Raw genomic sequence first — 24,045 nt, forward strand, 5'->3', positions numbered from 1 at the left:
GCTTCGTAATAAGCCACCATTTTTTACCAGGACTCTTGTGCAATGATGCACTGACACTTTTCCTGGTTTTAGGAGGATCCCGATTAGCTCGGATAACTCCCTGGCTTTCTCCTCTGGGAGAAACACCCTTTTCCTGGACTGTGTCCAGAATTATCCCTAGGACCAGCAGACGTGTCGTCGGAACAACTGCGGTTTTGGAATATTTAGAATCCACCCGTGCTGTCGTAGAACTACTTGAGATAGTGCTACTCCGACCTCCAACTGTTCTCTGGACCTTGTTCTTATCAGGAGGTCGTCCATTTTCTTTGAAGACGAATCCTCATTTCGGTCATTACCTTGGTAAAGACCCGGGGTGCCTTGGACACTCCAACGGCATCGTCTGAAACTGATAGTGACAGTTCTGTACCACGAACCTGAGGTACCCTTGGTGAGAAAAGCAAATTTTGGGACATGGAGGTAAGCATCCCTGATGTCCCGGGACACCATATAGTCCCCTTGTTCCCAGTTCGCTATCACTGCTCTGAGTGACTCCATCTGGATTTGAACCCTTGTAAGTGTTCAAATTTTTCAGATTTAGAATCGGTCTCACCTAGCCTTCTGGCTTCAGTACCACCCTATAGTGTGGAACAATACCCCTTTCCTTGTTGTAGGAGGGGTAATTTTATTATCACCTGCTGGGAATACAGCTTGTGAATTGTTTTCAATACTGCCTCCCTGTCGGAGGGGGACATTGGTACAGCAGACTACAGGAACTTGCGAGGGGGGAAACGCCTCGACATTCCAATCTGTGCCCCTTTGATACTACTTGTAGGATCCAGGGGTCCTGTACGGTCCCAGCGTCATGCTGAGAACTTAGTAGAAGCGGTGGAGGGCTTCTGTTACTGGGAATGGACTGCCTGCTGCAGTCTTCTTCCCTTTCCTCTATCCCTGGGCAGATATCTTATAGGGACGAAAAGACTGAGGCTGAAAAGACGGTGTCTTTTTCTGCAGAGATGTGACTTAGGGTAAAAAACGGTGGATCTTCCAGCAGTTGCCGTGGCCACCAGGTCCCATGGACCGACCCCAAATAACTCCTCCCCTTTTATACGGCAATACATCTTTGTGCCGTTTGGAATCTGCATCCCCTGACCACTGTCGTGTCCATAAACATCTTCTTGCAGATATGGACATCGCATTTACTCTTGATGCCAGAGTGCAAATATCCCTCTGCGCATCTCGTATATATAGAAATGCATCCTTTAAATGCTCTATAGTCAATAAAATACTGTCCCTGTCAAGGGTATCAATATTTTTAGTCAGGGAATCCGACCAAGCCACCTCAGCTCTGCACATCCAGGCTGAGACGATCGCTGGTCACAGTATAACACCAGCATGTGTGTGTATACTTTTTAGGATATTTTTCTGATAAGCATGTGAGCGCCTTATCCACCCTGAGGGGTGTTTCCCAATGCGCCTTAACTTCTGGCGGGAAAGGGTATACCGCCAATAATTTTCTATCGGGGGAAACCCACGCATCATCACACACTTCATTTAATTTATCTGATTCAGGAAAAACTACAGGTAGTTTTTTCACCTCACACATAATACCCTTCTTTGTGGTACTTGGAGTATCAGAAATATGTAACACCTCCTTCATTGCCCTTAACGTGTGGCCCTAAAGGAAAATACGTTTGTTTCTTCACCGTCGACACTGAAATCAGTGTCCGTGTCTGGGTCTATGTCGACCGACTGAGGTAAATGGGCGTTTTTACAAGCCCCTGACGGTGTCTGAGACGCCTGGACCGGTACTAATTTGTTCGCCGGCCGTCTCATGTCGTCAACCCACTTGCAGCGTGTTGACCTTATCACGTAATTCCATAAGTAAGCCATCCATTCCGGTGTCGACTCCCTAGAGAGTGACATCACCATTACAGGCAATTTGCTCCGCCTCCTCACCAACATTTTCCTCATACATGTCGACACACACGTACCGACATACAGCACACACATAGGGAATGCTCTGATAGAGGACAGGACCCACTAGCCCTTTGGGGAGACAGAGGGAGAGTTTGCCAGCACACACCAAAATGCTATAATTATACAGGGACAACCCTTATATAAGTGTTCCTCCCATATAGCATTTAATATATATGTATATCGCCAAATCAGTGCCCCCCCTCTCTGTTTTAACCCTGTTTCTGTAGTGCAGTGCAGGGGAGAGCCTGGGAGCCTTCCCCTCAGCCTTTCTGTGAGGGAAAATGGCGCTGTGTGCTGAGGAGAATAGGCCCCGCCCCCTTTTCGGCGGGCTTCTTCTCCGGAGATTGTGAAGTCTGGCAGGGGTTAAATACATCCATATAGCCTCAAGGGCTATATGTGATGTATTTTTCGCCATACAGGTATTCTACATTGCTGCCAGGGCGCCCCCCCCCCGCGCCCTGCACCCTCCGTGATCGCTGTGGGAAGTGTGCTGACAGACAATGGCGCACAGCTGCAGTGCTGTGCGCTACCTGAGGAAGACTGAAAAGTCTTCTGCCGCCTGGTTCCGGACCTCTTCAATCTTCAGCATCTGCAAGGGGGTCGGCGGCGCGGCTCCGGGACGAACCCCAGGGCGAGACCTGTGTTCCGACTCCCTCTGAAGCTAATGGTGTCCAGTAGCCTAAGAATCCAATCCATCCTGCACGCAGGTGAGTTGAAATTCTCTCCCCTAAGTCCCTCGATGCAGTGAGCCTGTTGCCAGCAGGACTCACTGAAAATAAAGAACCTAAAACTTTTTCTAAGCAACTCTTTAAGAGAGCCACCTAGATTGCACCCTTCTCGGACGGGCACAAAAACCTAACTGAGGCTTGGAGGAGGGTCATAGGGGGAGGAGCCAGTACACACCATGTGATCCTAAAAGCTTGCTTTTGTGCCCTGTCTCCTGCGGAGCCGCTATTCCCCATGGTCCTGACGGAGTCCCCAGCATCCACTAGGACGTTAGAGAAAAGTAGAGGAAGAAACAGCAGAGCGCCTATAGTGTAGTATCCCTTGAGTTAATTTTCGTCACACGCAAGAATAAATATTGCGTACCGGATTACGGCTTGACTTAAGGCCTATCGGTCCCCAGGTCTTCTAGTCCACTTCTCTGTCGGAATTGAAAAATATTTATTACCAAGTTGAAAAAACTTGAAGAAAATTATTCCCAGAATATGATAGCGTTTATTGGGATTCCTTATTATAGGCCACCTAATGAATTATATTCTTCTCCAGCATGTAGATATATATTTCATTCATTTTTCTTGGCTCATTGGGTTGGCATTTCCTCAGTTTTTCAAAGTATCAGTGAAGTCCAACAGAAGGGATCCACTTGTAAACTTAGGATAAAAATATCCCTTTAATTTTCCAGCAGTTGTCCTATAGGTCTGCCTGCATAGGTATCCAATATTGGAATCTAATATATATATATATATAAGTGTATGGGGTGAACTAACAGCGCCAAAAAAATGTAGATATAGTTTTTCACAGTATGTCTACTATAATCCCTTGTGGAAAGTTCTCTATGATACCACTCCCCTCTCTGTATGGGGCGTCTGCTCAATCTCAAATAAAACCTACACTTGTACGTGTGTAGGATAAAAGAATATGGAAAAAGTAGATAAGATCAGAGCGACCACTGGTGGTAAAAAAGTATAAAACTAGAGAAGTATCTTTAAAAGCACAGGCGGGATTTATTCACAACGAACGTAAACAGTTTAAAAAATTTTTGACACACATGTCAATATCTAAAAAAAGGGGGTTATAAAAAAGGGTTTTCTGTTTAAAAGTAAACAGTAAAACATATACACAGAGAAAAACGCATAAAAAGGACATAAAAAGACCTAAATACGTATTAAAAACGGGTCCTTATGGTCATAAAAAATATTGTGCGAGGTATAAATATATCTAAAATTAATTAGAAAAGAGAATTAATGACCCCTTGATGAAGTCACATAAGACGAAACGCGTTGGGTGATTCCTGCTATTACTGAAAATCCAAAGATAAGCTGATCGTTCTATTCATTAATTCTCTTTTCTAATTAATTTTAGATATATTTATACCTCGCACAATATTTTTTATGACCATAAGGACCCGTTTTTAATACGTATTTAGGTCTTTTTATGTCCTTTTTATGCGTTTTTCTCTGTGTATATGTTTTACTGTTTACTTTTAAACAGAAAACCCTTTTTTATAACCCCCTTTTTTTAGATATTGACATGTGTGTCAAAAATTTTTTAAACTGTTTACGTTCGTTGTGAATAAATCCCGCCTGTGCTTTTAAAGATACTTCTCTAGTTTTATACTTTTTTACCACCAGTGGTCGCTCTGATCTTATCTACTTTTTCCATATATATATATATAAGCCCTGTTTTAACTGGGAATTTTGTTTCCAGTGTCAGGTGGCGCTGGGTGTGTGCTGGCATACTCTCTCTCCAAAGGGCCTTATTGGGGAACTGTCTCCATATAGATATATCCCTGAGTGTGTGGGGGTGTCGGTACGCGTGTGTCGGCATGTCTGAAGCGGAAGGCTCATCTAAGGAGGAGGTGGAGCAGATGATTGTGGTGTCTCCGTCGGCAACGCCGACACCTGATTGGTTGGATATGTTGAATGTTTTAAATGCAAATGTGTCTTTATTACATCAGAGATTGGACAAAGCAGAGTCCAGGGATAGAACAGGGAGTCAATCCATGGCTTTGACTGTGTCACAGGGCCCTCCAGGGTCTCAGAAACGTCCCCTGTCCCAAGTAGCAGACACTGATACCGACACGGATTCTGACTCCAGTGTCGACTACGATGATGCGAGGTTACACCCAAGGGTGGCCAAAAGTATTCATTATATGATTATTGCAATAAAGGATGTTTTACATATCACAGATGACCCCTCTGTCCCTGACAAGAGGGTACACATGTTTAAGGAAAAGTAATCTGAGGTAACCTTTCCCCCATCTCATGAGCTGAACGCGTTATTTGAAAAGGCTTTGGAAACTCCAGACAAGAAACTGCAGATTCCCAAGAGAATTCTTATGGCGTATCCTTTCCCTGCGCAGGACAGGTTACGATGGGAATCCTCACCCAGGGTGGACAAGGCGTTAACGCGCTTGTCCAAAAAGGTGGCGCTACCGTCTCCAGACATGGCAGCCCTCAAGGATCCTGCTGATCACAGACAGGAAACTACCTTAAAATCAATTTATACACATACGGGTGCCTTGCTCAGACCGTTAATAGCGTTGGCTTGGGTTTGTAGCGCCGTAGCGGCTTGGACGGATACTTTGTCAGCTGACATTGATACCCTGGATAGGGATACCATTTTATTGACCTTAGGTCACATTAAAGACGCAGTCTTATATATGAGAGACGCTCAGAGAGACGTTGGTCTGCTAGGTTCGAGAGCCAACGCCATGGCGATTTCTGCTAGGCGAGCCCTGTGGACCCGCCAATGGACGGGTGATGCAGACTCAAAAAGGCATATGGAAGTTTTGCCTTACAAAGGTGAGGATTCATTTGGGGAAGGTCTCGCGGACCTGGTTTCCACAGCTACCGCAGGTAAATCTACTTTCTCTAACGTCCTAGTGGATGCTGGGAACTCCGAAAGGACCATGGGAATAGCGGCTCCGCAGGAGTCTGGGCACAACTAAAAGAAAGCTTTTAGACTACCTGGTGTGCACTGGCTCCTCCCACTATGACCCTCCTCCAAGCCTCAGTTAGATTTTTGTGCCCGGCCGAGCTGGATGCACACTAGGGGCTCTCCTGAGCTCTTAGAAAGAAAGTATATTTTAGGTTTTTTATTTTACAGTGAGACCTGCTGGCAACAGGCTCACTGCAACGAGGGACTAAGGGGAGAAGAAGCGAACCTACCTGCTTGCAGCTAGCTTGGGCTTCTTAGGCTACTGGACACCATTAGCTCCAGAGGGACCGACCGCATGGAACTGGCCTTGGTGTTCGGTCCCGGAGCCGCCGCCCCCCTTACAGAGCCAGAAGCAAGAAGAAGTCCGGAAAATCGGCGGCATGAAGACTTCTGTCTTCACCAAGGTAGCGCACAGCTGCATTGCTTCTCATACACACTTCACACTCCGGTCACTGGGGGTGCAGGGCGCTGGGGGGGGGGGGGGGCGCCCTGAGCAGCAATAAAAACACCTTGGCTGGCAAAACAATCACAATATATAGCCCCAGAGGCTATATATGTGATAATTACCCCTGCCAGAATCCTTAAAAAAGCGGGAGAATAGTCCGCGAAAAAGGGGCGGAGCTATCTCCCTCAGCACACTGGGCGCCATTTTTCCCTCACAGTTCCGCTGGAAGGAAGCTCCCTGGCTCTCCCCTGCAGTCTACACTACAGAAAAGGGTAATAAAAGAGAGGGGGGGCATTAAATTTAGGCGCAGAAAATATTATAGCAGCTATAGGGGACATAATTCAGTTAGTCCCTGCAGTATATAGCGCTCTGGTGTGTGCTGGCATACTCTCTCTCTGTCTCCCCAAAGGGCTTCTGTGGGGTCCTGTCCTCTGTTAGAGCATTCCCGGTGTGTGTGCGGTGTGTCGGTACGGCTGTGTCGACATGTTTGAGGAGGAAATTTATGTGGAGGCGGAGCAGATGCCTGTGGAAGTGATGTCACCCCCTGCGGGGCAGACACCTGAGTGGATGGTTTTATGGAAGGAATTACGTGCAAGTGTCGACTCCTTACACAAAAAATTTGACGACATGCCAAATGCGGGACAGCCAGCTTCTCAACTCGTGCCTGCCCAGGTGTCTCAAAGGCCATCAGGGGCTCTAAAACGCCCGCTACCTCAGATGGCAGACCCAGATGTCGACACGGATACTGATACCAGTGTCGACGACGATGAGTCTAATCTAATGTCCACTAAGGCCATTCGCTGCATGATTGAGGCAATGAAAGAGGTGTTACACATTTCAGATATAAACCCAGGTACCACTAAAAAGGGTATTATGTTTGGGGTGAAAAAAACTACCCGTAGTTTTTCCCCCATCTGAAGAATTAAATGAAGTGTGTGAAGAAGCGTGGGCTTTCTCTGATAAAAGATTGATAATCTCAAAAAAATTACTAATGGCGTTCCCTTTCCCGGCAGAGGATAGGGCACGTTGGGAAACACCTCCTAGGGTGGATAAAGCGCTCACACGTTTGTCTAAAAAGGTGGCACTTCCGTCTCCGGATACGGCCGCCCTGAAGGAGCCTGCGGATAGAAAGCAGGAGGCGATCCTGAAGTCTATATATACACACACACAGGCATTATACTTAGACCAGCTATTGCGTCAGCATGGATGTGCAGTGCTGCCGCTGCGTGGTCAGATTCCCTGTCAGAAAATATTGACACCCTAGACAGGGACACTATTCTGCTAACCATAGAGCATATAAAAGACTCAGTCTTATACATGAGAGATGCATAGAGGGAGATCTGCCGGCTGGCATCTAAAATAAGTGCATTGTCCATTTCTGCTAGGAGAGGCTTATGGACTCGGCAGTGGACAGGGGATGCAGATTCCAAAAGGCACATGGAAGTTTTGCCTTATAAGGGTGAGGAGTTATTCGGGGATGGTCTCTCCGACCTCGTTTCCACAGCAACAGCTGGGAAGTCAGCATTTTTACCCCATGTTCCCTCACAGCCTAAAAAAGCGCCGTTTTATCAGGTACAGTCCTTTCGGTCCCAGAAAAACAGGCGAGGAAAAGGTGGGTCCTTTCTGTCCAGAGGCAGAGGTAGGGGAAAAAGGCTGCAACAAACAGCTAGTTCCCAGGAGCAAAAGTCCTCCCCCGCTTCTTCCAAGTCCGCCGCATGACGGTGGGGCTCCACAGGCGGAGCCAGGTACGGTGGGGGGCCGCCTCAAAAATTTCAGCGATCAGTGGGCTCGCTCACAGGTGGATCCCTGGATCTTTCTAGTAGTATCTCAGGGGTACAAGCTGGAATTCGAGGCGTCTCCCCCCCGCCGTTTCCTCAAATCTGCCTTGCCAACAACTCCCTCGGACAGGGAGGCTGTGCTAGAGGCAATTCACAAGCTGTATTCCCAGCGGGTGATAGTCAAGGTGCCCCTACTTCAACAAGGACGGGGTTACTATTCCACGCTGTTTGTGGTACCAAAACTGGACGGTTCGGTGAGACCCATTTTAAATTTGAAATCCTTGAACACATACATAAAAAAATTCAAGTTCAAGATGGAATCGCTCAGGGCGGTTATTGCAAGTCTAGACGAGGGGGATTACATGGTATCCCTGGACATCAAGGATGCTTACCTGCATGTCCCCATTTACCATCCTCACCAGGAGTACCTCAGATTTGCGGTACAGAATTGCCGTTACCAATTCCAGACGCTGCCGTTTGGTCTGTCCACGGCACCGAGGGTGTTTACCAAGGTGATGGCGGAAATGATGATACTCCTTCGAAAAAAGGGAGTTTTAATTATCCCATACTTGGACGATCTCCTAATAAAGGCGAGATCCAAGGAGCAGTTGTTGGTAGGAGTAGCACTATTATAGTGGAAAAAAGGGGGGGACCTGGATTGCACATCCTATTACCAAAGATATCAAGAGGTGCTATCATGCTGAGGCTTCTAATACTATGTTGGGGGAAGAGAGATGCAGATGCACACTCTTTGCACTAAGAACACTGATAATAAGAAAAATAAACCCTCACAATTAACATGGGGTATAATTGAAGTTCTTAGCACACATTTGCGCAAATATGCGGGCCCATGTACCGCGGCCAGGTGACTTCATCACATGGGTCCCTAACATCCCTAATATTATCACATTCTATAAATTTATACAGGACTTACCTCTAAATAGGGCCTTATCAATGTGTGATCTGAAATGCAGGAACCCAGCTAATTAAAACACCTGAGGGTGAATGGGAGGAGTGCCAATCCAGAGGAAGGAAGCCTTGCCTTCCAGTGTACAATATATACACAAATATAGTGGAAAAAAGGGGGGGACCTGGATTGCACATCCTATTACCAAAGATATCAAGAGGTGCTATCATGCTGAGGCTTCTAATACTATGTTGGGGGAAGAGAGATGCAGATGCACACTCTTTGCACTAAGAACACTGATAATAAGAAAAATAAACCCTCACAATTAACATGGGGTATAATTGAAGTTCTTAGCACACATTTGCGCAAATATGCGGGCCCATGTACCGCGGCCAGGTGACTTCATCACATGGGTCCCTAACATCCCTAATATTATCACATTCTATAAATTTATACAGGACTTACCTCTAAATAGGGCCTTATCAATGTGTGATCTGAAATGCAGGAACCCAGCTAATTAAAACACCTGAGGGTGAATGGGAGGAGTGCCAATCCAGAGGAAGGAAGCCTTGCCTTCCAGTGTACAATATATACACAAATATAGTGGAAAAAAGGGGGGGACCTGGATTGCACATCCTATTACCAAAGATATCAAGAGGTGCTATCATGCTGAGGCTTCTAATACTATGTTGGGGGAAGAGAGATGCAGATGCACACTCTTTGCACTAAGAACACTGATAATAAGAAAAATAAACCCTCACAATTAACATGGGGTATAATTGAAGTTCTTAGCACACATTTGCGCAAATATGCGGGCCCATGTACCGCGGCCAGGTGACTTCATCACATGGGTCCCTAACATCCCTAATATTATCACATTCTATAAATTTATACAGGACTTACCTCTAAATAGGGCCTTATCAATGTGTGATCTGAAATGCAGGAACCCAGCTAATTAAAACACCTGAGGGTGAATGGGAGGAGTGCCAATCCAGAGGAAGGAAGCCTTGCCTTCCAGTGTACAATATATACACAAATATAGTGGAAAAAAGGGGGGGACCTGGATTGCACATCCTATTACCAAAGATATCAAGAGGTGCTATCATGCTGAGGCTTCTAATACTATGTTGGGGGAAGAGAGATGCAGATGCACACTCTTTGCACTAAGAACACTGATAATAAGAAAAATAAACCCTCACAATTAACATGGGGTATAATTGAAGTTCTTAGCACACATTTGCGCAAATATGCGGGCCCATGTACCGCGGCCAGGTGACTTCATCACATGGGTCCCTAACATCCCTAATATTATCACATTCTATAAATTTATACAGGACTTACCTCTAAATAGGGCCTTATCAATGTGTGATCTGAAATGCAGGAACCCAGCTAATTAAAACACCTGAGGGTGAATGGGAGGAGTGCCAATCCAGAGGAAGGAAGCCTTGCCTTCCAGTGTACAATATATACACAAATATAGTGGAAAAAAGGGGGGGACCTGGATTGCACATCCTATTACCAAAGATATCAAGAGGTGCTATCATGCTGAGGCTTCTAATACTATGTTGGGGGAAGAGAGATGCAGATGCACACTCTTTGCACTAAGAACACTGATAATAAGAAAAATAAACCCTCACAATTAACATGGGGTATAATTGAAGTTCTTAGCACACATTTGCGCAAATATGCGGGCCCATGTACCGCGGCCAGGTGACTTCATCACATGGGTCCCTAACATCCCTAATATTATCACATTCTATAAATTTATACAGGACTTACCTCTAAATAGGGCCTTATCAATGTGTGATCTGAAATGCAGGAACCCAGCTAATTAAAACACCTGAGGGTGAATGGGAGGAGTGCCAATCCAGAGGAAGGAAGCCTTGCCTTCCAGTGTACAATATATACACAAATATAGTGGAAAAAAGGGGGGGACCTGGATTGCACATCCTATTACCAAAGATATCAAGAGGTGCTATCATGCTGAGGCTTCTAATACTATGTTGGGGGAAGAGAGATGCAGATGCACACTCTTTGCACTAAGAACACTGATAATAAGAAAAATAAACCCTCACAATTAACATGGGGTATAATTGAAGTTCTTAGCACACATTTGCGCAAATATGCGGGCCCATGTACCGCGGCCAGGTGACTTCATCACATGGGTCCCTAACATCCCTAATATTATCACATTCTATAAATTTATACAGGACTTACCTCTAAATAGGGCCTTATCAATGTGTGATCTGAAATGCAGGAACCCAGCTAATTAAAACACCTGAGGGTGAATGGGAGGAGTGCCAATCCAGAGGAAGGAAGCCTTGCCTTCCAGTGTACAATATATACACAAATATAGTGGAAAAAAGGGGGGGACCTGGATTGCACATCCTATTACCAAAGATATCAAGAGGTGCTATCATGCTGAGGCTTCTAATACTATGTTGGGGGAAGAGAGATGCAGATGCACACTCTTTGCACTAAGAACACTGATAATAAGAAAAATAAACCCTCACAATTAACATGGGGTATAATTGAAGTTCTTAGCACACATTTGCGCAAATATGCGGGCCCATGTACCGCGGCCAGGTGACTTCATCACATGGGTCCCTAACATCCCTAATATTATCACATTCTATAAATTTATACAGGACTTACCTCTAAATAGGGCCTTATCAATGTGTGATCTGAAATGCAGGAACCCAGCTAATTAAAACACCTGAGGGTGAATGGGAGGAGTGCCAATCCAGAGGAAGGAAGCCTTGCCTTCCAGTGTACAATATATACACAAATATAGTGGAAAAAAGGGGGGGACCTGGATTGCACATCCTATTACCAAAGATATCAAGAGGTGCTATCATGCTGAGGCTTCTAATACTATGTTGGGGGAAGAGAGATGCAGATGCACACTCTTTGCACTAAGAACACTGATAATAAGAAAAATAAACCCTCACAATTAACATGGGGTATAATTGAAGTTCTTAGCACACATTTGCGCAAATATGCGGGCCCATGTACCGCGGCCAGGTGACTTCATCACATGGGTCCCTAACATCCCTAATATTATCACATTCTATAAATTTATACAGGACTTACCTCTAAATAGGGCCTTATCAATGTGTGATCTGAAATGCAGGAACCCAGCTAATTAAAACACCTGAGGGTGAATGGGAGGAGTGCCAATCCAGAGGAAGGAAGCCTTGCCTTCCAGTGTACAATATATACACAAATATAGTGGAAAAAAGGGGGGGACCTGGATTGCACATCCTATTACCAAAGATATCAAGAGGTGCTATCATGCTGAGGCTTCTAATACTATGTTGGGGGAAGAGAGATGCAGATGCACACTCTTTGCACTAAGAACACTGATAATAAGAAAAATAAACCCTCACAATTAACATGGGGTATAATTGAAGTTCTTAGCACACATTTGCGCAAATATGCGGGCCCATGTACCGCGGCCAGGTGACTTCATCACATGGGTCCCTAACATCCCTAATATTATCACATTCTATAAATTTATACAGGACTTACCTCTAAATAGGGCCTTATCAATGTGTGATCTGAAATGCAGGAACCCAGCTAATTAAAACACCTGAGGGTGAATGGGAGGAGTGCCAATCCAGAGGAAGGAAGCCTTGCCTTCCAGTGTACAATATATACACAAATATAGTGGAAAAAAGGGGGGGACCTGGATTGCACATCCTATTACCAAAGATATCAAGAGGTGCTATCATGCTGAGGCTTCTAATACTATGTTGGGGGAAGAGAGATGCAGATGCACACTCTTTGCACTAAGAACACTGATAATAAGAAAAATAAACCCTCACAATTAACATGGGGTATAATTGAAGTTCTTAGCACACATTTGCGCAAATATGCGGGCCCATGTACCGCGGCCAGGTGACTTCATCACATGGGTCCCTAACATCCCTAATATTATCACATTCTATAAATTTATACAGGACTTACCTCTAAATAGGGCCTTATCAATGTGTGATCTGAAATGCAGGAACCCAGCTAATTAAAACACCTGAGGGTGAATGGGAGGAGTGCCAATCCAGAGGAAGGAAGCCTTGCCTTCCAGTGTACAATATATACACAAATATAGTGGAAAAAAGGGGGGGACCTGGATTGCACATCCTATTACCAAAGATATCAAGAGGTGCTATCATGCTGAGGCTTCTAATACTATGTTGGGGGAAGAGAGATGCAGATGCACACTATTTGCACTAAGAACACTGATAATAAGAAAAATAAACCCTCACAATTAACATGGGGTATAATTGAAGTTCTTAGCACACATTTGCGCAAATATGCGGGCCCATGTACCGCGGCCAGGTGACTTCATCACATGGGTCCCTAACATCCCTAATATTATCACATTCTATAAATTTATACAGGACTTACCTCTAAATAGGGCCTTATCAATGTGTGATCTGAAATGCAGGAACCCAGCTAATTAAAACACCTGAGGGTGAATGGGAGGAGTGCCAATCCAGAGGAAGGAAGCCTTGCCTTCCAGTGTACAATATATACACAAATATAGTGGAAAAAAGGGGGGGACCTGGATTGCACATCCTATTACCATGTGATGAAGTCACCTGGCCGCGGTACATGGGCCCGCATATTTGCGCAAATGTGTGCTAAGAACTTCAATTATACCCCATGTTAATTGTGAGGGTTTATTTTTCTTATTATCAGTGTTCTTAGTGCAAAGAGTGTGCATCTGCATCTCTCTTCCCCCAACATAGTATTAGAAGCCTCAGCATGATAGCACCTCTTGATATCTTTGGTAATAGGATGTGCAATCCAGGTCCCCCCCTTTTTTCCACTATATTTGTGTATATATTGTACACTGGAAGGCAAGGCTTCCTTCCTCTGGATTGGCACTCCTCCCATTCACCCTCAGGTGTTTTAATTAGCTGGGTTCCTGCATTTCAGATCACACATTGATAAGGCCCTATTTAGAGGTAAGTCCTGTATAAATTTATAGAATGTGATAATATTAGGGATGTTAGGGACCCATGTGATGAAGTCACCTGGCCGCGGTACATGGGCCCGCATATTTGCGCAAATGTGTGCTAAGAACTTCAATTATACCCCATGTTAATTGTGAGGGTTTATTTTTCTTATTATCAGTGTTCTTAGTGCAAAGAGTGTGCATCTGCATCTCTCTTCCCCCAGGAGTAGCACTATCTCAGGAGGTGCTACACCAGCACGGTTGGATTCTGAATATTCCAAAGTCACAGCTGGTTCCGACGACACGTCTACTGTTCCTGTGAATGATTCTGGACACAGTCCAGAAAAAAGTGTTTCTCCCAGAGGAAAAAGCCATGGAGCTGTCGTCTCTAGTCAGAAACCTCCTGAAACCAAAACAGGTGTCTGTGCATCACTGCACGCGATTCCTGGGAAAGATGGTGGCTTCTTACGAAGCAATTCCTTTCGGCAGGTTCCATGCCAGAACTTCCAAGGACTATGGTCGAGTCAGGAGACTTCCCTACACATAAATATTCTAGAACTGAGGGCCATTTACAATGCCCTAAGTCAGGCAAAACCCCTGCTTCAAAACCAGCCGGTACTGATCCAGTCAGACAACATCACGGCAGTCGCCCATGTAAACCGACAGGGCGGCACCAGAAGCAGGACGGCGATGGCAGAAGCCACAAGGATTCTCCGATGGGCGGAAAATCACGTGTTAGCACTGTCAGCAGTGTTCATTCCGGGAGTGGACAACTGGGAAGCAGACTTCCTCAGCAGACACGACCTCCCCCCGGGAGAGTGGGGACTTCATCCAGAAGTCTTCACACTGATTGTAAATCGTTGGGAACGGCCACAGGTGGACATGATGGCGTCCCGCCTAAACAAAAAACTAGAGAGATATTGCGCCAGGTCAAGGGACCCTCAGGCGATAGCGGTGGACGCTCTAGTGACACCGTGGGTGTACCAGTCGGTTTATGTGTTCCCTCCTCTGCCTCTCATACCAAAGGTACTGAGAATAATAAGAAAACGAGGAGTAAGGACAATACTCGTGGTTCCGGATTGGCCAAGAAGAGCGTGGTACCCGGAACTTCAAGAGATGATCTCAGAGGACCCATGGCCTCTGCCGCTCAGACAAGACCTGGTGCAGCAGGGGCCCTGTCTGTTCCAAGACTTACCGCGGCTGCGTTTGACGGCATGGCGGTTGAACACCGGATCCTAAAGGAAAAGGGCATTCCGGAGGATGTCATTCCTACGCTGATTAAAGCCAGGAAAGATGTAACTGTAAAACATTATCACCGCATATGGCGGAAATATGTTGCTTGGTGTGAGGCCAATAAGGCCCCAACAGAGGAATTTCAGCTGGGTCGATTTCTGCATTTCCTACAGGCAGGAGTGTCTATGGGCCTAAAATTAGGCTCCATTAAGGTGCAGATATCGGCTCTGTCGATTTTCTTCCAAAAAGAACTAGCTTCACTACCTGAAGTTCAGACATTTGTAAAAGGAGTGCTGCATATTCAACCCCCTTTTGTGCCTCCAGTGGCACCCTGAGATCTCAACGTGGTGTTGAATTTCCTAAAATCACATTGGTTTGAGCCACTGAAGACCGTTGATCTTAAATATCTCACGTGGATAGTGGTCATGTTATTGGCCTTGGCTTCGGCCAGGCGTGTATCAGAATTGGCGGCTTTGTCATTTAAAAGCCCTTATCTGATTTTTCATATGGATAGGGCAGAATTGAGGACTCGTCCCCAGTTTCTCCCTAAGGTGGTATCGGCTTTTCACTTGAACCAACCTATTGTAGTGCCTGCGGCTACTAGTGACTTGGAGGATTCCAAGTTGCTGGACGTAGTCAGGGCCTTGAAAATTTATGTTTCCAGGACGGGTGGAGTCAGGAAAACTGACTCGCTATTTATCCTGTATGCACCCAACAAACTGGGTGCTCCTGCTTCTAAGCAGACTATTGCTCGCTGGATTTGTAGCACAATTCAGCTGGCGCATTCTGCGGTTGGACTGCCGCGTCCTAAATCAGTTAAAGCCCATTCTACAAGGAAGGTGGGCTCATCTTGGGCGGCTGCCCGAGGGGTCTCGGCTTTACAACTTTGCCGAGCTGCTACTTGGTCAGGGGCAAACACGTTTGCAAAATTCTACAAATTTGATACCCTGGCTGAGGAGGACCTTGAGTTCTCTCATTCGGTGCTGCAGAGTCATCCGCACTCTCCCTCCCGTTTGGGAGCTTTGGTATAATCCCCATGGTCCTTTCGGAGTTCCCAGCATCCACTAGGACGTTAGAGAAAATAAGATTTTACTCACCGGTAAATCTATTTCTCGTAGTCCGTAGTGGATGCTGGGCGCCCGTCCCAAGTGCGGATTGTCTGCAATAATTGTACATAGTTATTGTTCACTAACGGGTTATTGTTATGAGCCATCTGTTGAGAGGCTCAGTTATGTTTCATACTGTTAACTGGATATGGTATCACGTGTTGTACGGTGTGATTGGTGTGGCTGGTATGAGTCTTACCCGGGATTCAAAATCCTTCCTTATAGTGTCAGCTCTTCCGGGCACAGTATCCTAACTGAGGCTTGGAGGAGGGTCATAGTGGGAGGAGCCAGTGCACACCAGGTAGTCTAAAAGCTTTCTTTTAGTTGTGCCCAGACTCCTGCGGAGCCGCTATTCCCATGGTCCTTTCGGAGTTCCCAGCATCCACTACGGACTACGAGAAATAGATTTACTGGTGAGTAAAATCTTATTTTTTTACCTTATGTTTTCCCACAGCAAAAGAAAACGCCGCAATATCAGATGCAGTCCTTTCGGTCGCATAAGTCCAGAAGAGGTTGGGGCTCTTCCTTTCTCGCCAGAGGTAAGGGTAGAGGGAAAAGACTGCCTGCTACGGCTAGTTCCCAGGAGCAGTAGTCATCCCCGGTTTCTACTAAATCCACCGCATGACGCTGGGGCTCCTCTGAGGGGGTCCGCGCCGGTGGGGGCAAGTCTTCGACTCTTCAGCCACGTCTGGGTTCAGTCAGACGTGGATCCTTGGGCAATGGAAATTGTATCCCTAGGTTACAAGCTGGAATTCGAAGACATGCCTCCTCGCCGGTTTTTCAAATCGGCTTTACCAGCTTCTTCCCCAGAAAGGGAGATAGTTTTAGCTGCAATTCAAAAACTGTGTCAACAACAAGTGGTTGTCGAGGTTCCCCTAGTTCAACAGGGGAAGGGGTACTATTCAACCCTATTTGTGGTCCCGAAACTGGATGGCTCGGTAAGACCCATTCTAAATTTAAAATCCCTAAACCTGTACTTGAAAAAGTTCAAATTCAAGATGGAATCGCTCCGGGCAGTTATCTCCAGCCTGGAAGGGGAGTATTTTATGGTGTCACTGGACATAAAGGACGCATACCTTCATGTCCCCATATATCCCCCTCATCAGGCGTACCTGAGATTCGCTGTACAGGACTGTCATTACCAGTTTCAGACGTTACCGTTTGGGCTTTCCACGGCCCCGAGGATTTTCACCAAGGTAATGGCGGAAATGATGGTGCTCCTCCGTACTTGGACGTTCTCCTGATAAAAGCGAGATCGAGAGATCAGTTGCTGAAAAGTGTGGCACTCTCCCTGAGAGTGCTGCAACAACATGGCTGGATTCTGAATCTACCAAAGTCACAGTTGGTTCCAACAACTCGGCTATCTTTCTTAGGCATGATTCTGGACACGGAACAAAAGAGGGTTTTTCTCCCAATGGAAAAAGCCCAGGAAGTCCAGAACATGGTCAGAGACCTGTTAAAACCGAAAAGAGTGTCAGTCCATCAATGCACTCGAGTACTGGGGAAAATGGTGGCGACCTACGAGGCCATCCCTTGCGGCAGGTTTCATGCGAGGACGTTTCAGTGGGACCTTCTGGACAAGTGGTCCGGGTCCCATCTGCAAATTCATCAGAAAATAAGCCAGGGTGACTCTCCTGTGGTGGCTACGGAGTGCTCACCTTCTAGAGGGTCGCAGGTTCGGCATTCAGGACTAGGTTCTGGTGACCACGGACGCGAGCCTCTGAGGATGGGGAGCAGTCACACAATGAAGAAACTTTCAGGGACAATGGTCAAGCCAGGAGGCTTGTCTACACATCAACGTACTGGAATTGAGGGCCATATACAACGGCCTACGTCAAGCGGAGAATCTTCTTCGCGACCTGACTGTTCTGATTCAATCAGACAACGTCACAGCCGTGGCTCATGCAAACCGCAAAGGCGGGACAAGGAGCAGAGCGGCAATGGCGGAAGCCACCAGGATTCTTTGCTGGGCAGAAAATCACATAAGCGCTTTGGCAGCAGTCTTCATTCCGGGAGTGGACAACTGGGAAGCAGACTTCCTCAGCAGACACGATCTCCATCCAGGAGAGTGGGGACTTCATCAAGAAGTTTTTTGCAGAGATAACAAGTCATTGGGGACTTCCTCAAATAGACATGATGGCGTCACGCCTCAACAAGAAGTTTCAAAGGTATTGTGCCAGGTCAAGGGACCCTCAGGCAGTAGCAGTAGACGCCCTGGTGACACTGTGGGTGTTTCAGTCGGTCTATGTGTTCCCTCCTCTTCCACTCATCTCAAAGATATTGAGAATCCTAAGACGAAAAAACGTGCGGACAATACTCATTGTTCCAGATTGGCCTCGAAGGGCCTGGTATTCAGATCTTCAGGAAATGCTCACAGAAGATCCGTGGCCTCTTCCTCTCAAAGAGGACCTGTTGCAACAGGGGCCCTGCGTGTTCCAAGACTTACCGCGGTTACGTTTGATGGCATGGCGGTTGAACACCGAATCCTAGCTGGGAAAGGCATTCCAGAAGAAGTCATCCCTACTCTGATAAAGTCTAGGAAGGTGGTGACGGCGAAACATTATCACCGTATCTGGAGAAAGTATGTATTTTGGTGTGAAGCCAAGAATGCTCCTACTGAGGAATTCCATCTGGGCCGTTTTCTCTACTTTCTACAGACAGGAGTTGATATGCGCCTAAAATTAGGCTCCATTAAGGTACAGATTTCGGCCCTATGAATTTTCTTTCAGAAGGAATTGGCTTCTCTCCCAGAAGTCCAGACTTTTGTAAAGGGAGTGCTGCACATACAGCCTCCTTTTGTGCCTCCAGTGGCACCATGGGACCTTAACGTGGTGTTACAGTTCCTAAAATCTCACTGGTTTGAACCTCTTCAAACTGTTAAATTAAAATTTCTCACTTGGAAGGTGGTCATGTTGTTGGCCTTGGCATCTGCAAGGCGGGTGTCCGAATTGGCGGCTTTGTCTCACAAAAGCCCCTATCTGATTTTCCATGTGGATAGAGCGGAATTAAGGACTCGTCCTCAATTTTTGCCTGAAGTGGTTTCATATGAATCAACCTATTGTGGTACCGGTGGCTACAGATGACTTGGAGGATTCCAAGTACCTTGATGTAGTCAGGGCCTTAAAAATTTATGTAGCCAGGACGGCTCCTGCTTCTAAGCAGACTATTGCTCGCTGGATCTGTAACACGATTCAGCAGGCTCATTCTATAACTAGATTGCCGTTACCAAATTCGGTAAAGGCCCATTCCACTAGGAAGGTGGGCTCTTCTTGGGCGGCTGCCCGAGGCGTCTCGGCATTACAGCTTTGCCGAGCGGCGACTTGGTCGGGTTCAAACACTTTTGCAAAATTCTACAAGTTTGATACCCTGGCTGATGAGGACCTCATGTTTGCTCAATCGGTGCTGCAGAGTCATCCGCACTCTCCCGCCCGGTCTGGAGCTTTGGTATAATCCCCATGGTCCTTACGGAGTCCCCAGCATCCTCTAGGACGTAAGAGAAAATAAGATTTTAAACCTACCGGTAAATCTTTTTCTCTTAGTCCGTAGAGGATGCTGGGCGCCCGTCCCAGTGCGGACGTATTTCTGCAAGGCTTGTATATAGTTATTGCTTACATAAGGGTTATGTTACAGTTGAGATCAGTCTTTGGCTGATGCTGTTTTTGTTCATACTGTTGACTGCTTGCGTATATTCCAGGTTATACGGTGTGGATGGTGTGGGCTGGTATGAATCTGGCCCTTAGATTAACAAAAATCCTTTCCTCGTACTGTCCGTCTCCTCTGGGCACAGTTCTCTAACTGAGGTCTGGAGGAGGGGCATAGAGGGAGGAGCCAGTGCACACCCATCTAAAGTTCTTTATAGTGCCCATGTCTCCTGCGGAGCCCGTCTATACCCATGGTACTTACGGAGTCCCCAGCATCCTCTACGGACTAGGAGAAAAAGATTTACCGGTAGGTTTAAAATCTTATTTTTTTTGTAAAGCATTTGTACAAATTTCTACTTTTTAATAATGTTATCTTATTAGCCTCTCTTGGGGATCCAGAGCTCTAGTCGCTTAGGAGAAATAAACTGTTCATGCTACTTGTAATCTTATATCAGTAAGGCTGTGATTTATTAATTGTGTAGATGCACCTACACAGTGTAGTGAAAATCCTTAAGATATAGGCTCGTGGTGGCATTGACTTTGGTGTATTATGAATTTATTTTCTAATAAAAATTAATAAGGTGATTAAAGTGGATTTACACACCCACATCAGGAGATCAGAGTGGTCTGTGGAACATGTATCTTATATCTCTGAGAAATTTGTGCAGAAGTAGAATATTCTCATCTACAGTATTCTGACTATTACCAAAAGAGTAACTATATGGCAATTATTAATTGTAGATAAGCGTATTAAAGTATTTTATCTAAATAAGAATTGCATCAAAATGTGTCAACGTTTTTACTGGTTCCCTTAATATAAAATTATAATTATTCATTTATCAGGTATGTTTATAAATGATCTAATGAAACCAAACCGTATAGGTTGCACATGGTGAAGTAGAAGTAGGAGCATGTTATTTTTATTGGCAGTTGCAACCACGTGGCAATAAAGCTTGGATTTAATACACTTGAGGTCTGCCTTGGACAATGGATGCTACATTTGCACTTTGAGTTACTAGGCTTTTATTAATACTGTGTTTTATCTTCCGCTCACTGTCATTATATTTTCTGTGTCTGTCTACTTAGAGTTCGGAAGAAGGTGATGGAACGTCGTAAAAATCTGATGTGTGACCGGGCATACAGGCAGGAAACCTTCCTGTACGAGATGGTGAGTCTCTTGCATCTGGACCCGATACATTGTAGACGGCTAAACACATACTGTTGCATGTTTATTTATGACATACTCCGGCAAAATGAAATAAGGAGATTTATGGTAGACTTACCATTGTTAAATCTCTTTCTGCGAGCTACACTGGATTCCACAGGGAATAACATTGGGGTGTAGAGTTGGATCTTGATCTGAGGCACCAACAGGCTAAAAACTTTGTTCCCAGGATGTACTGCACCGCCTCCTCTATATAAACCCTCCTCCATGCACAGGAGCTCAGTTTTAAAGTTGGTGCCTGCAGTGCAGGTCACTAACAGAGGGGGCTGCCTGAGACAGCCCTGAAGACTTTGAAAAATGAAGAAAGCTTTTACTATGCTGACTGAGCCACAGCACTTCTATGTCTGGGAGACATGCCGTGCTGCGGCTCCATCACCTCCCCTTTGCAGCGCTGTGTACTCCCGCGGCCTGGTTCCTGGGTACCTACATCGGAGACGCACCGGTATTTTTTTGTTTTGTTAACCAGTCCAATGCAGTAGCAGGTAAAGAGACGGTAGATGTTAGTCACAGAACCACGTTCTCACGACAGGAGAAGGGACCAGCGGCTAATGCCATACCAACCCAAAGAAGCTAAGTGCGTCAGGGTGGGCGCCCTGTGGAATCCAGTGTACCTCGCAGAAAGAGATTTAACAATGGTAAGTCTACCATAAATCTCCTTTTCTGCAGTGGGGTACACTGGTATTCCAGTTCCTCATGGGAGGGCACGCACTGCAGCGGGCACAAGAACCCGGCGTCCAAAGGAGGCATCCTGGGAGGCAGAAGTATCAAATGCATAGAACCTGATGAACGTGTTCAGAGGACCACGTAGCCACTTTGTACAGTTGTTCTGCGGACGCGCCATGACGAGCCGCCCAAGAAGGTCCAACAGACCGAGTAGAATGGGCCTTGATAGCAGCAGGAGCTGGTAGACCAACCTGTGCATAAGCTTGTGCAATCACCATTCTAATCCATCTGGCCAAAGTTTGATTGTTTGCAGGCCAGCCACTTTTGTGAAAACCAAACAGTGCGAAAAGGGATTCAGAGCGCCGAATGGAGGCAGTCCTCTCCGGATATATATGGAGAGCCCGTACCACATCCAAAGACCTTTCTTTGGAAGACAAACCAGGAGAGATAAAGGCTGGAACCACGATCTCTTGGTTAAGGTGGAAAGATGACACCACTTTAGGCAGATAACCAGGGCGAGTACGGAGAACTGCCCGGTCACAATGAAATATCAGGAAGGGCGGACAACAGGACAGAGCGCATAAGTCCGACACTCTTCTAGCAGAGGCAATAGCCAACAGGAACAGGAGCTTAATAGTAAGTAATTTCAGGTATGAACATCAGGGATAGACGTAAGTTTCCTCTGAAACCACACCGTCAAGGCAGAAATATGAACCTAGAGGGAGGCCAGACGAAGGCCTAAGTCCAGGCCTTGTTGCAGAAAAGCCATGGGGTTCTAAACTTGTAAACATCGTAGTTCTTAGCAGCACACCAGGTGAAGTAAGAGTACCAGACCCTGTAGTAAATCTGAGCTGAAGCCGGTTTACGGGCCTTCAACATAATGTTGTTTCTCTGACGTCCTAGTGGATGCTGGGAACTCCGTAAGGACCATGGGGAATAGCGGCTCCGCAGGAGACTGGGCACAAATAGAAAGCTTTAGTACTACCTGGTGTGCACTGGCTCCTCCCCCCATGACCCTCCTCCAAGCCTCAGTTAGATTTTTGTGCCCGAACGAGAAGGGTGCACACTAGGGGCTCTCCTGAGCTTCTTAGTGAAAGTTTTAGTTTAGGTTTTTTATTTTCAGTGAGACCTGCTGGCAACAGGCTCACTGCATCGAGGGACTAAGGGGAGAAGAAGCGAACTCACCTGCGTGCAGAGTGGATTGGGCTTCTTGGCTACTGGACACCATTAGCTCCAGAGGGACCGCTCACAGGCCCAGACTTGGAGCTCGGTCCCAGAGCCGCGCCGCCGGCCCCCTTACAGAGCCAGAAGCAAGAAGAGTCCGGCAAAATCGGCGGCAGAAGACATCCTGTCTTCCACAAGGTAGCGCACAGCACTGCAGCTGTGCGCCATTGCTTCTCAGCACACTTCACACTCCGGTCACTGAGGGTGCAGGGCGCTAGGGGGGGGCGCCCTGAGCAGCAATAGAAACACCTTGGCTGGCTAAAAATACATCACATATAGCTCCTGGGCTATATGGATGAATTTTAACCCCTGCCAGATTTTCACAAAAAGCGGGAGAAAGGCCGCCGAGAAGGGGGCGGAGCCTATCTCCTCAGCACACAGGCGCCATTTTCTCTCACAGCTCCGTTGGAGGGAAGCTCCCTGGCTCTCCCCTGCAGTTACTACACTACAGAAAGGGGTTAAAAAAGAGAGGGGGGCACTAATTAGGCGCAGTATAACAATACAGCAGCTATAAAGGGAAAAACACTTATATCAGGTTATCCCTGTATATATATATATATATATAGCGCTCTGGTGTGTGCTGGCATACTCTCCCTCTGTCTCCCCAAAGGGCTAGTGGGGTCCTGTCCTCTATCAGAGCATTCCCGGTGTGTGTGCTGTGTGTCGGTACGGCTGTGTCGACATGTTGGATACGTGGAGGCGGAGCGGAGGCCGATAAATGGGATGTCACCCCCTGTGGGGCCGACACCAGAGTGGATGGATAGGTGGAAGATATTAACCGACAGTGTCAACTCCTTACATAAAAGGCTGGATGACGTAACAGCTGTGGGACAGCCGGCTGCTCAGTCCGCGCCTGCCCAGGCGTCTCAAAGGCCATCAAGGGCTCAAACAACGCCCGTTACCTCAGATGGCAGACACAGATGTCGACACGGAGTCTGACTCCAGTGTCGACGAGGTTGAGACATATACACAATCCCACTAGGAACATCCGTTACATGATTTCGGCAATTAAAAATGTGTTACGCATTTTCTGACATGAACCCAAGTACCACATAAAAAGGGTTTTATTTTTGGGGAGAAAAAGCAGCCAGTGTTTTGTTCCCCCATCAGATGAATGAATGAAGTGTGTAAAGAAGCGTGGTTTCCCCCGATAAGAAACTGGTGATTTCTAAAAAGTTACTGATGGCGTACCCTTTCCCGCCAGAGGATAGGTCACGTTGGGAGATATCCCTTGGGGTGGATAA

The 24,045-nt window shown here is 46.4% G+C and overlaps 1 protein-coding gene across 1 annotated transcript in view; it reads left to right on the plus strand.

The window, feature by feature from the left end:
• Nucleotides 1-24,045, plus strand: part of SNAPC3 (small nuclear RNA activating complex polypeptide 3) — a 105,311-nt gene that overhangs the window by 25,861 nt on the left and 55,405 nt on the right. The window contains exon 3 of the mRNA XM_063914075.1: nt 20,776-20,857. Within this exon, the coding sequence (XP_063770145.1) occupies nt 20,776-20,857 (82 nt within the window). The remainder of the gene's footprint in view (nt 1-20,775; nt 20,858-24,045) is intronic.

Source organism: Pseudophryne corroboree, chromosome 1 (genome assembly GCF_028390025.1).
Source record: "Pseudophryne corroboree isolate aPseCor3 chromosome 1, aPseCor3.hap2, whole genome shotgun sequence".
NCBI lineage: Eukaryota > Metazoa > Chordata > Amphibia > Anura > Myobatrachidae > Pseudophryne > Pseudophryne corroboree.